The sequence below is a fragment of the Henckelia pumila genome, chromosome 1 (assembly GCF_033568475.1).
Source record: "Henckelia pumila isolate YLH828 chromosome 1, ASM3356847v2, whole genome shotgun sequence".
Lineage (NCBI taxonomy): Eukaryota > Viridiplantae > Streptophyta > Magnoliopsida > Lamiales > Gesneriaceae > Henckelia > Henckelia pumila.
This window is the reverse complement of record NC_133120.1, coordinates 76557700-76573342: the sequence shown is the minus strand read 5'-3', so window position 1 is coordinate 76573342 and position 15643 is coordinate 76557700. Positions and strand designations below refer to the sequence as shown.

Here is a 15643-nt window from a genome sequence, read left to right as displayed (position 1 = left end):
TTTACTATTATTTTGTCAGTAAAATATATAACTTTACAATCTTGTGTACGTATAAATTGTTTTCGTAGTAAAACAATTTTTAAAACGTAACAATTCTCCCGTAAAATAATTAATTTGTTGACAATAATTTAGAGTGGCAATGCATGGAGTGAGAGCTTGCTAGGACTTGGGACACATAGCTGGGATCGCTTGTCCTTTTCCTAAAATCTCTGTCATTTCCCAAGATATGGGCTTCAAATTCTAAGGATTTCAACACCTTCATTACATTTTTGGAACAATTCAATCCAAACAAACTCAATAATTTCGTGAAAATTTATAAATATGGTGATTACATTTTTAGTATTTAGCCGCTGTCACAAGTGGTGGGATCTCCCTCCGATCGGACATTTGTTATCGAGCAGCTCGATTTTATTTTTTTTAAAAAAAATTTATAAATACCTTTAATTTATGATGAGTTTTGACTCAATTCGATTATTCATTGAGCTAATGAAATCCAATGTTTCAATCCATTTAGACTCAATATTTTTTAATTATTATTTATTAGGATATGTTATCAAGACTCATAAATTCAAATAAAGAACATAATAGACTCGAGCTTGTAAAACTCTTCGAAAATTTTTAAATATCACAACTCACTTCATTTTTAAGGTACGCACTCGATGACAGTCAAATGCTCTAATTCTTAAGAACTTTATTGGAAAATACTAGAATCTTAAATTAGAACATCTTTTAAACAAAATATAATCACTTTTAAAATAAAACTTATGTCGGAGTCCAAAATTCGATTATTTAAATCCATAATCTACATTCTACCTTCGAGTAAATCTTTACATGATTCAAATCTTGAATTTCTTTTTCAAGTTTTAATCATAATAACAAATGTCACTTTTGAAACATTGCAATTACCAAATTTATAGCAAATGAGTACACCTCAATTAGTTATAAGCTAGGCTGGCAATACTCGTAGTAGGAAGGGTTAGCCCACTCATTTTCATTTATTAATCAATTAATTATTAAATCTTGGCTTTCCTCTGTCGTTTTCTGTGGCTTGTGCCCACAAATTTCTGCCAATATATTTATCCTCATTTTCAGTAGTTGTTACGATATTTAATTCACTCGAAAATAACAAAATGCTCATCCACATAGGGTAATATGAGAGATGTAAATGATTCTTCCAAGGTAATAATTAATGGATTTTCTTACAATTTAAGTGAATTACTTTGATAAAATTTCAAATATATATTTTAAATATGTTCGTGACTTATTATTTTGAGTTTTGGCAGAGTAACTTTTCAATGAGTAAGTATCTTGTGATGCGGTCTCACAGATTTTTTTTGTGAAACAGGTTGATTTGAATTTTTTTTTTAAAATAAAAAATAATATTTATGCCATAATTTCTTAAAAATAATAATTTTTATGTGTCGGATCGAATAAAAAATATATCTCACAAAATTGACCTCGTGAGATCGTCTTATAAAAGTATTTGTACTTTTCAGTTATTGGTAGATACAATAATTTTGGCTATTTTGATTCATTACCATCGGAATATCCAATTTTTATCAGCAAAAGCAGATTATAGAGTGGCTAAAGCAAATTTTGGTGGCATATATGCATATAACTTATAAAGTTTGTTTGATTTGTTTGTTTGATTTTTATTTTTTTTATGTTAAGTTGCTTATAAATAAATTGATTTCTCTCCGTAATCAAGAAATGACGAATTTTTTTGTCACATCAACTTTATCCAATGCCTAATCAGCCTTTTTCGATGAAAATCGAACATTTTGATAGCAAATGAGTCAAAATTGCCAAAATTCGGAAGTGATTTTTTTTTTAAAATTAAAATATTGTGATAAAAAATTGAAAATTTATCGAAAAATTGAAAATTTATCAAATTGAAAATTGAAGATTATACTAAGACAAAAAATTGAAAATTTATTGAACTAAAAAACGACAAATTATTTAATATAAAAGTTATTTTTCCCATAAATTTTATGTTTGTTTAATTATCTTTGAGGACATCTTTAGCAACTTTCAAAATATAAAATGGGTAAAAAAACCATAAAACGTATGTAATCTTCAGTCTTCACCATTCCATTCTCCAAAACACGAGTAATTGTTGGTCACTAATCTTGGTGATTGATTCCTCTTGTTGAGTGTGATAATTCCTTCCAAGTACTGAGAATGATCGTAATTAGATGACGTACGAGTGAGTTTTCGTCTAATTTTAAATATTTGAGTTGTACCGTATGGTCACAACCAGCGACGTTTTAAGTAAAACTGCACTAACACTCGCTCGACGAGTCACGCAGTCAGCGTCTATATACATGGACAAATTAAGTTTGGATTGATCCAAGTGTACTTCCAACAAATCTTAGTTTTGACTGATTAGTTTTGATTTTTGAACACAAATTGAGGCACTGAATCTCATCAATCCAATTACAATTCGTTTTTCGATATATTTGATAAAGACAATGGTAGTTTCCAGAACGGTAAAGCTAGAATGAAACTATATATTAATTCCAACTCCAATTCTTAGTGTGTGAGACAGCTAATGCAGAAAACGAAACTTCAAAAAAGAAACATTTGATTTATTATTATATTTTTTTAAACTTCATTTTTACATTTATGATCTCAGGCTTGTTCCCTTGTACATGGACAGGAACAAATAACAGGTAGGAAAGATTAAAGAAATAAATTTTAAAGAGAAAAAAAAAAAAGGTTCAACTGCCATTTTCCTTTTGCTTCCAGAACCTCATGCATTTCTTGCTCAGCTAATTTGCAGAAGAATTAGGCAGAAATTATATTCGATCCCTTTTTGATCTTCCAAGAAAACTGCCTGAAAAAAGGTAGAATTTTCATTCATTTTGTCGACCAAAAATGTTGAATTTTTAACAGCTACCACAAAATGGGCTGCAGGAGGAAATTATATATTACTCACCAGATTTCCCTTTTGTGGAAGATTTGAGGAATCCTAATTGCTTCTTTGGTATAGATTCTCTCTGAATTAACATTTGGAATTTTAACAATATCATAAATTAATGATATTCAAATACAATTACATGTATATTATCTAGATTAATTTCAATGGAATTATATTCTTGGATCAGTAATTGTACTCCTGCAGGTATAATAAGAATTAAAGCTGTAGAAAACAAAAAAATATATATAATCTGTTAATTACCTCAAAATTTGCAGCAGAAAAGACCTGTGAAAAGCCCGAAGGAGCTACATTGTCGTCCTGAAATTCAATTCAAAGATATTAAATCCATGTAAATTTCAAAAGGGTCCAAATAAAAATAGAATTTTTTTTTATTCGGAAACTAATTACCTGGGGAAAATGGAAGACTGGAGAGCTAGCAGTATCAGCGAGACAAAAATTCTGCTGCCTTTGGTAATCAAAAGTCTCTTTTGTCTTGCTTTTCTGCTTGTTTTTCTTCTTATTGTTATCTTCCGAAACCGAAGATGCGTAGCCACGGAAGAACTGGTTCTCGCCTCCGCCTCCGCCTCCGCCGTCGTATTCTTGGAAATGCGGAGGCGGGCCGGATGATGCATCAGACACCATGGAAAGATCTTCATCGTCTTCTTGATCATTATATTCGTAGGCGTTTCGTGGGCAATTCTTGGTGAAATCCGCGGTGAATCGATCGGTGGAGTTGGAAGTTTGGTCTAAGTACATGGTCCAACCGGATTCGCATTCGCTGCTGCATTCAGAGGTAGATATGTTCATGATGATTTGGTGTTGTTGAAGCTGCAGAGAGATTCAGAGGTGAGAGGAGTGAGTGATGATGATTATATTATATATGAGCTGTGTGTTTTGTTGTTGTTTTGTATGTATATATATATAAGAAGGAGAAGAATAGGAAGAGGAAGAGAAGAATGATGATATATTGAGACCAAATGAAATCACACTCAAATCCTAGACTATTTTTGTCCTTGGCTCTATCCTTTTGCCCTAATATTGTATATCTATTTTGAGAAGAATCAAACTTGCCAGTTGTCTTGGTCATTGGTGGGGGTGGGGGTGGGGGGTCATTGACATTTGATGATGGTGAATATATGCTTGGAGTGGCAAGTTAAATTTGCTAATTTGAATAAAATGGGAGTCCATTTACATATATACATGATAATAAGATATTGTGTTGCAATGAAACAGTTTTGTTTCACTCATGTGATGATTTCTAGTTTCAATCATTATTGGTAAAATCTTGAGTCGAACGATGGATGAAAAACAAGAAAGTTAATTAGTTTTATCTTTGGAACCAAACGATACTGTGAATAACATGACTATTTGTTTGTACATTTCGTTGTTGAATTTTGATTTGCACTTTTTGATGGTTAGCGAAGTGATTCATATAGCTAGTAACATGGGTAGCGGTGACGTGAATAAAGAAAGGGTAAAAAGAAGCATGAGATGTGATTTCTCGTTGGTCATTAAATGTTATGCCAAATTAAGCCATGAATTTTATCACTGCCAGCTACGTTGCATGTGAGTTGAGCCCAACTCACGAACCGATCCGAGTTTTCAACTTCGAGCTCGATTACAAAATCGGGCATGTACCGAGTCCTTTGAGTTGATATTTTAAAAGGCAAAAAATATATATATATATATATATATATATATATTTTGAAAATAATCAAATTATCATAAAATTAGTTGTCAAGTTAGGTAATTCATTAAAGAAAAAAGAACCAACTATGCTAACATGATAACATCTCTAGCTAGGAGTTCCATCCACAGTCGAGTTGGTCACGTCACTAGCTCGATTCAAAGTTCAAACAGTAGCTCGGACAGGATGAGGTTAACTCGAGCTGAGTTCAAAGCAAGACGGCGTCGTCGATTCTTGCAAGTCAGTATTCAAAATGGCTTGACTCACTAGCTTTGAGTTACCAGATATGTGCCAATTGGTATTTTTTTGCTTCTATACTTAAAATTTCTAGGTTGATTGATGTTCCCACATAGCTAGTATAATTAATGTGTGTTTTTGCAAAAAAGAAATTTTTTTATGCACAATTTTGCCGAAACAAAATATTCAAGAATCTCAATCAAGAAAAGAACAGCAAATCTTGGTGCTGGTCAGCTTCACACCCACCAAAATTTTTTTTACATAAAGCGCGTAGGTTGTCTCCGAATTTTGCAACCTAATTAATCGTCGGATTCTTGCAGCATTATTGGATGCTAAAAATTACCCTTTTTCCCTAACCTTTTGACTTTATTTCATTACTCAATCAGAGACAGTAAAACCATACAAAAGGGAGCTTGGTCTTCTTTAATCATCAGAATGCACCATTTTGTCCATTTTTCTTGACTCGAAACTTATCGTCACGGTCGCCCCACTTGTGATGCAGTGGTATGAACCTCTCTCCCGAATTATAGCTGGTCAATTCACATGTTTTAAATCATTTAGCAACACAATCATCATAATTTTATCCACTAATTAGGAGTGAGTATGATTGTTCAACAATTCCCCTCTTAATAAATCTGACAGTTTAAAAGCCACGACAGTGCCTTATGACTCATTTGACAACAAAGTTCCAAAAGTGGGACGAGATCTCGGTACCAAATACAATTTCACGACATTATTACGAAGATAAAGTCCATGGAATCCTAGAAAGATCGGATGGACATTCGCCCAAGAAAATATTGATAGAAGTACGTAATCGAACCCATGACTATTTATGATCTGATACTCACCTAATAAACATATTTCAAAACACATTAATCTCGTCTCTCGACCAAGATATATTCTATCTAGATGATCAATCAGAACCCTGATTCCCATGAAGGATTTAGAATAGATGGTGTCAAAATTGAGTTAATGCAAGATTGGCCCATTGTGTGGGAGAGAATGGCAAAAATATGCAGAAGCCAGCTTAGACTAAAGGGTACATACTATCATAGGCCCATCATGTGCTTCTCTTAACATGCACAGATGGGTGATGATGGTTGCACCAGTACTATCTTAACAAATTATACACCACACCCTCCATCTCCATGTACACACTTGACACTACGTCCCATCCGATCCGCCCGACCCAAAAAAACTTATCCGATGCCATATCCTCTCATGTTTAAGAATACAAAAGCCGAAAATTGACGAGTCGATCTGAGCTCGTATAAGTCTCCATTTGTTTCTTATCAACAAGAACGAGAATATATAATATGATTATACTCCTATATGTATGAAGTCTCGTTCACCCATCAAGAATTGCATTCCATTTCAATTGTGAATGCAATTTCATTTGGTCCCGCACCCTATGCCTTTTCTTTTTCACGAAATTGTAATTTATTTTATTATATTATTTTCCAGCTAGAAAACAAGAAAAATGTGTAGCATGTATGCGTCGATATTTTTAAGAATGGGCTACCTAGGACCATCAAATCATTTGCCCCTAGCTAGCTTAACTCCTAGTTCTATAAACCTGTCCATGATTGATAATTTGGTCCGATCGGACCTCGGAAACGCCGGATCTACGACTCCGTTAAATGTAGTGAAATCGCGCAGGAAAAAGGACCGTAAAATTATTTGTTAATGAATCACTTGAGTTCATGCTTGAGAATTTATGGGAAAATCACACATAATTAGGGTCACCTCAATAGTCAAAAATAAAGAAATATTCACATGATGAAGAGATGGATGAAAGCATGGTTCAAAATGTATTAAGTGTCTTTGTTTTTTTTTTTTTTTTTTTTTGTGACAAATATTAAGTGTCTTTGTTACATCAACTAGTTTGGCTCCAAAATAGAGTAACATTGCACATACCTACCTAATCACGTCATCTGAAAAATAACATCAATTTATGATATTATCCACATTCTACATCAATCAATTAAGCAATGTTTGAATTGATTTAGAAGAAATTATCATGGGCTCTTGTAGCAACTTAGGTTTACCGTCCTACGAGATGGATGCAGAGTAGTTACTAGTAGAGTACATTATGCTTTGGGATCGAAATATATCATTGATTGATGAAAGAATACACGTCTGAATCATGTTATTTCGTACATGACAAACTATATCATGTTCGAAAATTCTGCTGATTTCGTCAAGATACAAATACGATATAAGTTCAAATCAAGAGACGACGTAGTCGCCGGTTTCAAAAGAGTCGATGAAAATGGCACCAACGGGTATGGTCATGAGTCAGCTGGTCCCGGGATCCCATTTTCCATATGCACATGCCCTTTGCTGCCTACTTAATTGCTTGCTTGCCCATCGAAAATACCAATGTTGATTTCTACATCATTTGTTACAATTTTTTTAAAAAAATTGTATATATATATATATATCACCCTCTAAAATCTTGGGTTTACTGATAAGCCTTTTATAAAAAAAATTTGAGCTAATAATACACTGTGATTCCAGATCTGTAGCATACGCACTCCTCCTATTATGTTTTGTACTTCAATCGCTATATGATGCGAATATCCTAGTTTTTTTGATTAAAAAATATCTAAACTACCCTTAAATAACTGTTATGTCTAAAAAATATCTAAAAAAATGTTGCTCGTAAAATAAAACTAATATTAAGATAAAATAACTCTATATAATTTTCATAGTTATTTAATTTAAATTTGATTATTTATTCAATTAAATAGAACTATAAAAAATTGGTAAATTCCGAGTTAGGTTGTGTCATGTGTGTGCCACAGATATGAAATCATAATAAAAAAACTATATGGATTTATCAACAAACCCCAAATTTCATAAGGAGTGATATATGCAATTAATTTTTCTTTTTTCCCCAAACTCTTATACAAAAAATTTATGGATTTTAGCACTTTGAAGTACAAAATTTATGCACATTAGTCACTAGTCCAATTTCATACAAGTAGAAAGGTTTCTTCGAATCTCTCTTAATTAATTTTATTAAATAAATTTCATACTCGCTTCCTATTGTCGATTTAAAAATTTTATGATAGATATCAAATATATTTGCATATTGTTTATTTGAAATCAAATGTTAAACCAATTTTTTTTTAATGTAAAAACACAATAAAAAAATAAAGTATAACCGAATCGCAAAAGACAATTTGATTTTAATGTTTTATAAAAAAAACCCACAAAATCACACCGAGATCACCCCTACTGTCAATGTTTCAAATATCTCAACCCAAGCACATAACTAATTTTTTTTTAAAAAATTAATAATAAGAAGTAGAGGACGAAGACGATGGGGAGGGAGACAGTGGCGGAGCCACACTCATCGCCACCCGGGCTTTAGCTCGGGTGGCACAATTTTTTTAAAAAAATTATATATATTAATTTCAAAAATTTTGAAATAATTTGATATTAATTCGGGTAATTAAATTCAAAATATTGAATAATTTAAGAAGTAAAAATTCTAGCCCGGATAAATTAAATTCAAAATATTGAATAATTTAAGAAGTAAAAATTCTAGCCCGGATAAATTAAAATTCCTGACTCCGCTATTGGAAGGAGACTTTAATTTGTACTCAACCCTTGTTGGGGTACATGAACATGTGGTAGAATATGTCCTTATGTGACTACAAATTATATCGTAGAGACATCGTATCTTACTACACACCCTTCACATTTAATTAGGAATCATCGATATGTATAAATCATTTGATGTCGTGTAACACAACGTTACGTTTTATGTAATCAGAGATCAAAGATGTAGCTTGCCTTAAACTTAGATTCGACCATTAATATTTCAAAATTAAATTTTTGACCTGTCTTTGTCAAAAAAAAATTTATTGTTACATTATTTCATATTCTATCTAGTCAATTACATGCAGACTCGAATAATACATAAGATCCACCAAAAATATCTAATTTTCATATTGGATGCAATCAACAAAAAACCGAAGTAGAAGCAAGAGCTCAAAATTCCACATTTTTCGGCCTATGGTTTTCGTATTCGATTTTATTTTTTATTTTTAAAAAAACACCCGAATATTATTTTTTTAGTAGAAGTATTCATCATAATTAATAATAATTCAAATTAATGAACATATTACAAGTCACGTAACGTGCACCAATATTATCTACTACAAACAAAGAGTGTGGATTCCAATGGAGAGGGGGTGGGTTCAATAATGCATAGGCATCTGACCAATAAATGTAAGAGTGGACCTAACACATTACACCACACACTAAGAGGACTATCGTTCTCAGAGTGACAGCCTATTTGTTTCCATACACGCTCTAGAGTTTTAATTTTTAAGATCTATGACTAAATTAAATTCTTGTCATATAATTTCATGAATTTAAGTTCAACCTTTCCGACCACGGATAAGTGTTAAGTTTAACAATTACCATTAACTATAGATTTTGATAAAAACGATAAACGTTCAGTCCTACAATAGATCATTGGTTTGATTCTCATAGATTAGTCCCAAACACTACCTTGTTAGAAGACGATTGTTGTGGTTTGATAACCGTTCTTGTTAGGAGAGTGATTGAATCGTGGCGTTTGAACTGGTGTATGGTTTAAATACTTGAGTTGTAGTATTATCATCAGCTATAACTTTTGGCAAAAAGACAAGCGTCTGGTTCTACATATGATGTATAACTCTGATTATTGTAAAACCCAATTCAAACACCAAATGAAACATGTCACGCCCCAAAACCGGGGTTGGTTGACACCGACGTTCTCAAACATTAATTCGAAAACAACAAGCCTCAGATTTCATAAAATCAAAAACTAGTTTAATAATTTAATAAATTGAAATTACATCGTCTTTCCATAAATTAGAATCAAATTTGTCTTTTACAATTGGAAACGAAAACAATTAACTAAAATTCAAAACCTAACGCAGCGACTAAAAATAATAAAATTGAGACATAGACTAAACATCAAACTTCACTAAAATCTTCATCAGCCTCAGAGCTGATTTTGCTCGTCATTCTCTAGCTCTTCTCCGTTCTTATCTGAGAGGGTGTTTCGGTGGGTGAGTGATATGATTGTCACTTAGTAGATGAGGAAAATCTCCCAACATTGTTTAAAATCATTTTAACAGAATTTCTTGTGTATATAACATCAAATCAGAGTATTAAACAGAGACATATCGTTTCAAAAAATCAAAAATTTCAGAGAATGCATCAAATCACTTATGAAGTTTGTGGCTAATTGATATCAGTCTCTTATATGATATTTCTCTAAAAACTGAGGTCAAAAATTCAGAGTTCAGAGTTAATAGAGTCATATATATATTCCTACCACTAGTTCACAAGCTTTGGTATACCAAAAAATCACAGAGTACATATTCATGAAAAAATCGTATATTTAAATGCTGGAAATCAGAACAAAACAGAGTTGTGATACTTTAAAACAAAACGCCAACTTACAGAAATGATACAAATGTTTCGGTTGTCCCGGAAATTTGCTTGTCCTTGCCCAACGGAACTCACTGGTCGTGCTCAACTAGACGCTCGAACTCACTTATGTTGTTTTTTTTTCAGAAGATTTTGTAACCCTTAATTAGAATCTGAGTGCTATTTAGAGGGAGAAATGTGGCTGCTAGTAGGGCTAATCAAATTTTTAAAAAAACCGCCCGAACCGACCGCTTTGTCCCGCACCGCACCGTTGTATCTTATTTTTTAAAATAATCGCGGTTTAAAAAAAAAAAGGGAATCGCCCCGCCCCCACGGTGCAGTTATAATATTTGGCCAAAACCGCACCGCCCCACACCGACGTATATAGTTTTATTTAGCTAGGGTTATATTTATTAATGAGCACACGGTATATACAAAATAGATTCCTACTTGTGTCGCCTCCACTCTCATCTCTCACAACTCTTCTTCAAAAAAATTTCTCCTCTTTCTCTCTTGTTAATCTATTTACTACTGCTCTATACAAATATTAATCTTCAACGTGGTTTTATAACCATGAGCAAGAATGAAACTTCAAGCATCCTAGAAATAATTCAAATAGTTTTATCTAGTTATTTTAATCTATTCAACGCTTGATTGTTATTTTATCTAGTTTTATTTTGTTTATTATAGTTTTCATTCATTGTTCTAAATAATTTGAATAATTCTATTTTTTCAATTTTACTTATCATTAAAAAAATCGCGAACCGACCACAACCGCTTAAAACTGCCAAAATCCGCGAAAACGATTTTACATATAAAATCGCAACTAAAAAAATAAAATATAACCGAACCATAATTGACAATTCGATTTGATTTTTCTTACAAAAAACCGTTGAACCGCATCGTGATCACTCCTAACGGTTAGGCTCCCCATTTATTGCCCTTAATCCCCATTATTTCAAGTTGATGTGTCGGTCGCAAAATTTGAAGCAACAGATATTTCATTCTAGCTACTCGTTAGTCCAACTGATCACAGGTCTCAACTGATCCAGTTCACCTATAGTTCTAGTTATTCAAATTCAGTTTCAGTTCTAGTTTGTTTTACAGCTCAGTTCAGTTCAGTTCAGTTTAATGTCTCCTTCAGTTCAGTTCAGTTCTTCTTCTCGATTTAGTCAACTTCAGTTCAATTAGTTGCTCAACTGTCAGTGAAATTTAGTTCAGGCAGCTGATTTTCGGGGTCTTCACAAAACATGAATGTAAAAACAATCAATTTCTTATCTTTCACACCATATTTACTAATTAGTAATTGGTTGTCGGTATATGATCACGGCGCGATCGACGGCTATTGAACCATGATCATGTCAATTTCAGACTGACAAAGCATATATGTAAACGGCTCATTCCATCTATTAAATTTGTGTACTGGTCTCCATCTTTCTTGGTCCATAATGTGCAACGTTGTTTAAAATCTTTAGGCTTCTAGTACAACAATTGCAACTAACAATTAAATTTCCATACACGTACATCTTTCTTCTTTTATACTATTTTTACTTTTATATGACAGGCTGGAAAAATAGAAAATTTTTAAGGCGATTCGGGAAAATGATTTCAAGTTCGAATTCAAATAGCATTATATTGTATGTATGTGAAATCATTTGTAATTATCGATTTTATGCATCAAGTAAAACGTCATGACTTTGAAATCTTTCCTTGAGTACGTAATCAAACAACTAAGATATAATTAAGATCGTGAATTTGAAATCTTTCACCATCACAGTTTACATTTGGCTTTCTTAAGGAATTCTATCTACTAACAACTTGAATATCAGAAAATGTTGCCTAAGAATAAGAGCAGTTTTCTTATAAAATGATCTCATGAATCTATATTTGTAAGATGTGTTGATCCGATCCACAATTAATATATATATATATATATATATATATATATATATAATCATACTTATTTTTCACTCGAATTAGCATATATTACACAATATATTTTTGACATAAAAAATAATATTTTCAATGAAAAATAATACTTTGAATATAAAAAGTAATGTTTTCATGAATATGATCGGGTCGAATGAGTTATGAGCTATGAGCAATTCATATCACGAAGTTAACTAGTAAAATGGTCTCACTTCAAAAAGTATGAAAAAAAAAATTAGAAGTTTAAACACTTAGAAATAATAAATAAAATGAATTTAAATTTTCTCGATTTTGAAATTGTATATATTGGAAAATGTCAAAAACTCACGTGGACCAGCATTAAAGCTTTGAGGAATAGGTTTAATCAAGCCCCACACGTGTGCTGTTCCAAGCCATGTGCTTCAGATTTTTGTCCCTTTCCTTCTCTATCAATTTAAATTTACATTGCTAAATGCCAAAACAAATTATTTATATGATTTTATGCCTCAATATTTTTTTCAACATTTCCTAACTAAAAAAATTAAATACTTCTTTAATCAATATTAAATTCTAAGCTGGGATGATATTAGATTAACTTAACATAACCAAAAATAGGAAGCATTTATTGTAGCAATTATTGGGATACATGTGAATATCTGTCCCCTTAATAGTCCACAAAATCTTAATTTTATAATAAAAAATAATTTTATTATATACTACTTAAATAGATTATATTAAATATTTAAAAACATTTGTTTCATTCATCTAATTTTGGAGAAAAAAATACATTAATCATGTAATTTACACTTTTTATAGTTTTAATCTTGTAACTTGCTTCTTTTTTTTTTCATTTTTGTCATGTTATAGTGAATTTTTTTATTTTTAATTGTAGTGATCCTACTCAGATAACCTACTAGCTTAGATTTATTAGACATGCAATAAAACTTAATCAAAACATTAAAACAACAAAAACTTAAACCGAGTTTACAATGCAAACCTACGGAATAAAACCGGCCGGCCTAAAACCCAATGCAATAAAGTTATACAACCAAATGGAATAAATGTATCAAAGCTTCTGAACAAAATGACACCAAACTACGATCACTGATCCTGTTCTCAACCCTACCTCGAACCTCTGACATCGTCCAACATGAGACATGTCTCGTCGAATAGATTGTTCAAAAATAACAATAAGAACGTAAGCGACTAACACTCAGAACGTAAATTACGAATATACAAACCAATATGATGCATGCATATTATTGGGTGACTAGTCAACTAATCAAGTCCTGCTCAGTCTAGGCGCCAATGAGTGTGTAGTACCGTTTGGGGTCAACTACGCTGGGTGAACTCCCACTTAGGAAGTTTTGAACTTCGCATGGCTTCCAAGTTCCGAATGGCTGACTTCGGAAGCTCTGATCCCTACTTGGGATCTTCCGATCTCCTATATGCATTGACATGTCTAGTGCGTCTTGACACCTAAGGTAACGCCTGAGTTCGGACCTTTCGAACTCTAGTTCGGAGCTTATGAACTCACATGTATCCATGTATGGACCTTCTAATTAAACTCTTCGGTAGTTCCGAAGCCTTATTTTCTTATTTTTGATCCGATTAAATACCTGGTTAATTAGAATAATGATCTCTTAATCATATTCTACCATTTAATCTTGTAAAACGGTACACGGGTTACTACATTAATCATGTAAATGTGTATTCTTTCATTTTAATCATTTAAATTATTTTTTTATTTTGGCCTTTTTTTAATTGGTAGACGATGGACTCTCGTAAAAAAAAAGACAAAAAAATGAAAAACAAAAAAAACAAAACATACAATTTACATTATTAAAAATGAAAATTAATTGTAACATGACCAAAAAATGAAAAAAAAAAAGTTACAAAACTAAAAATAAAAATTTAATGTTGATATAAACAAAAGTGAAAAAGTGCATGTTACGAGATAGAAAAATGCAAGTTTCCCAAATTCCCCATACATAATCTCTTCATACCAAAGATATAGACTTGTTTGTTTTTGAGACATATTAAAAAATCATTGAAAAAACTAATTTACATGCAATCTTCCTGTAATATCTCTATTCAATTGTTGCATGTTTATCAAGACTTGGTTAATAGAAGTATATTATTAAATAAATAGAAAGTATAACTAAAACGTAAAAAGTTGACTATATATTTGGGACTATCGGAAAGGAAAATAAAACTTATATAATTGGGACCAAGGTTTGACACATGTTTTTCCCCAATCTGTACGTGCATGAATTATCCTGAAATGAAGGGATTGTAAATCTTTCCTTAATATTAATCTATGGATGAAAGTTTTGGGATTAGGATAGTTAATGACAATAAGTCAATGGTTCTGCTCATGAATTAAAAAATAAAATTCAGCCCTATATTTTATAAATTTGATAACTTTTTGCAGGCCATGCGTGGGAACAATCAAAGAAAGTGTATTAAGAAATACTATTTGTCCAAATAAATAAAAAAAAATCAATAAAATAAAGCAGATGCACGATCCCTTGGCTTCTTATTAATAAAAATGCTAACCAGTAACAGCTAAGCTGGCCGCTGCCTCCATAGAAAGCCATTTATTGTGTTTTCGACATATATCTAAATAATGCATTTTTTAATGTTCGAGTTAGTTGAACATATGAGTAGAGTAATATTACGGGTTTGATTCTCTTTATCATCATTTTTCGGGTGAGTTTGTCGGTTGTCGCACATGATTTGTTCAATATGATTTATCTTATTCCGAGTATTTATCTAATGTATACCTATTGCAGGCTCCATTGTTTAAAAAAAAAAGAAATATAACTTTACAATACAAACCCTTATATCTATAATTTTGACTACGAGGATAATTTTGTTCGAATTCAAGACACTAAATTGCGTATCTACTTGCATCATTTGGATACTTTTTTTATATATAAATAAATGAGTTTGCATCTTGTGAGACGGAGTCATGAATTTATATTCGTGAGTCGGATTCACTTGATCCATATTTATAATGAAAATTAATATTTTAATTATAAAAAATAATATTTTTTCATTGATCGAATCAAATTAGAGATTCGTTTCACAAAATCATGAGATCGTTTCATAGGAATGTTTTGTGTAAATATATATAATCATATACATCACTCATAAATGAAATAAAGTCAAAAGGACACTTAAGTAAAACAACTCAAAAACTTAAATAATTGATCCAATTTTTAACGGAAATTTGAAATAATTTGAGAGGTTGGAGATGATTTTTAAATTAATTTCAAATGTGAGAAATGTATATGATCTTAGCCGTATAGGAGGAAACACAGGCATGGACCATGTTCATGTTATGAAAAGATTAAACTAGACTAGAGGCCCATTTCGTTGTTTCTTCTTTGAGCCAAGTTTGAATGAATTAAATCAATTTTGGACCCACGACTCTCAAGGCCCAAAGTACC

At 31.7% G+C, this 15643-nt stretch overlaps 1 protein-coding gene across 2 annotated transcripts; it reads right to left on the bottom strand.

The window, feature by feature from the left end:
* Positions 1-2559: 2559 nt before the first annotated feature.
* On the bottom strand, positions 2560-3868 carry LOC140876013 (protein SOB FIVE-LIKE 5-like). 2 transcript variants are annotated; one of them, XM_073279853.1, is made up of 4 exons: positions 3329-3868; positions 3182-3238; positions 2939-2999; positions 2560-2836 (listed from the first exon to the last, which is right to left on the bottom strand). In XM_073279853.1, exons 1-4 carry the CDS (start codon positions 3725-3727, stop codon positions 2799-2801), a joined length of 555 nt encoding a protein of 184 aa, XP_073135954.1. In that variant the 5' UTR covers positions 3728-3868; the 3' UTR covers positions 2560-2798. The 2 variants fall into 2 exon arrangements, with proteins under 2 accessions (XP_073135954.1, XP_073135955.1); XM_073279854.1 differs by having other exon boundaries at positions 3182-3235.
* Between the last annotated feature and the right edge of the window lie 11775 nt (positions 3869-15643).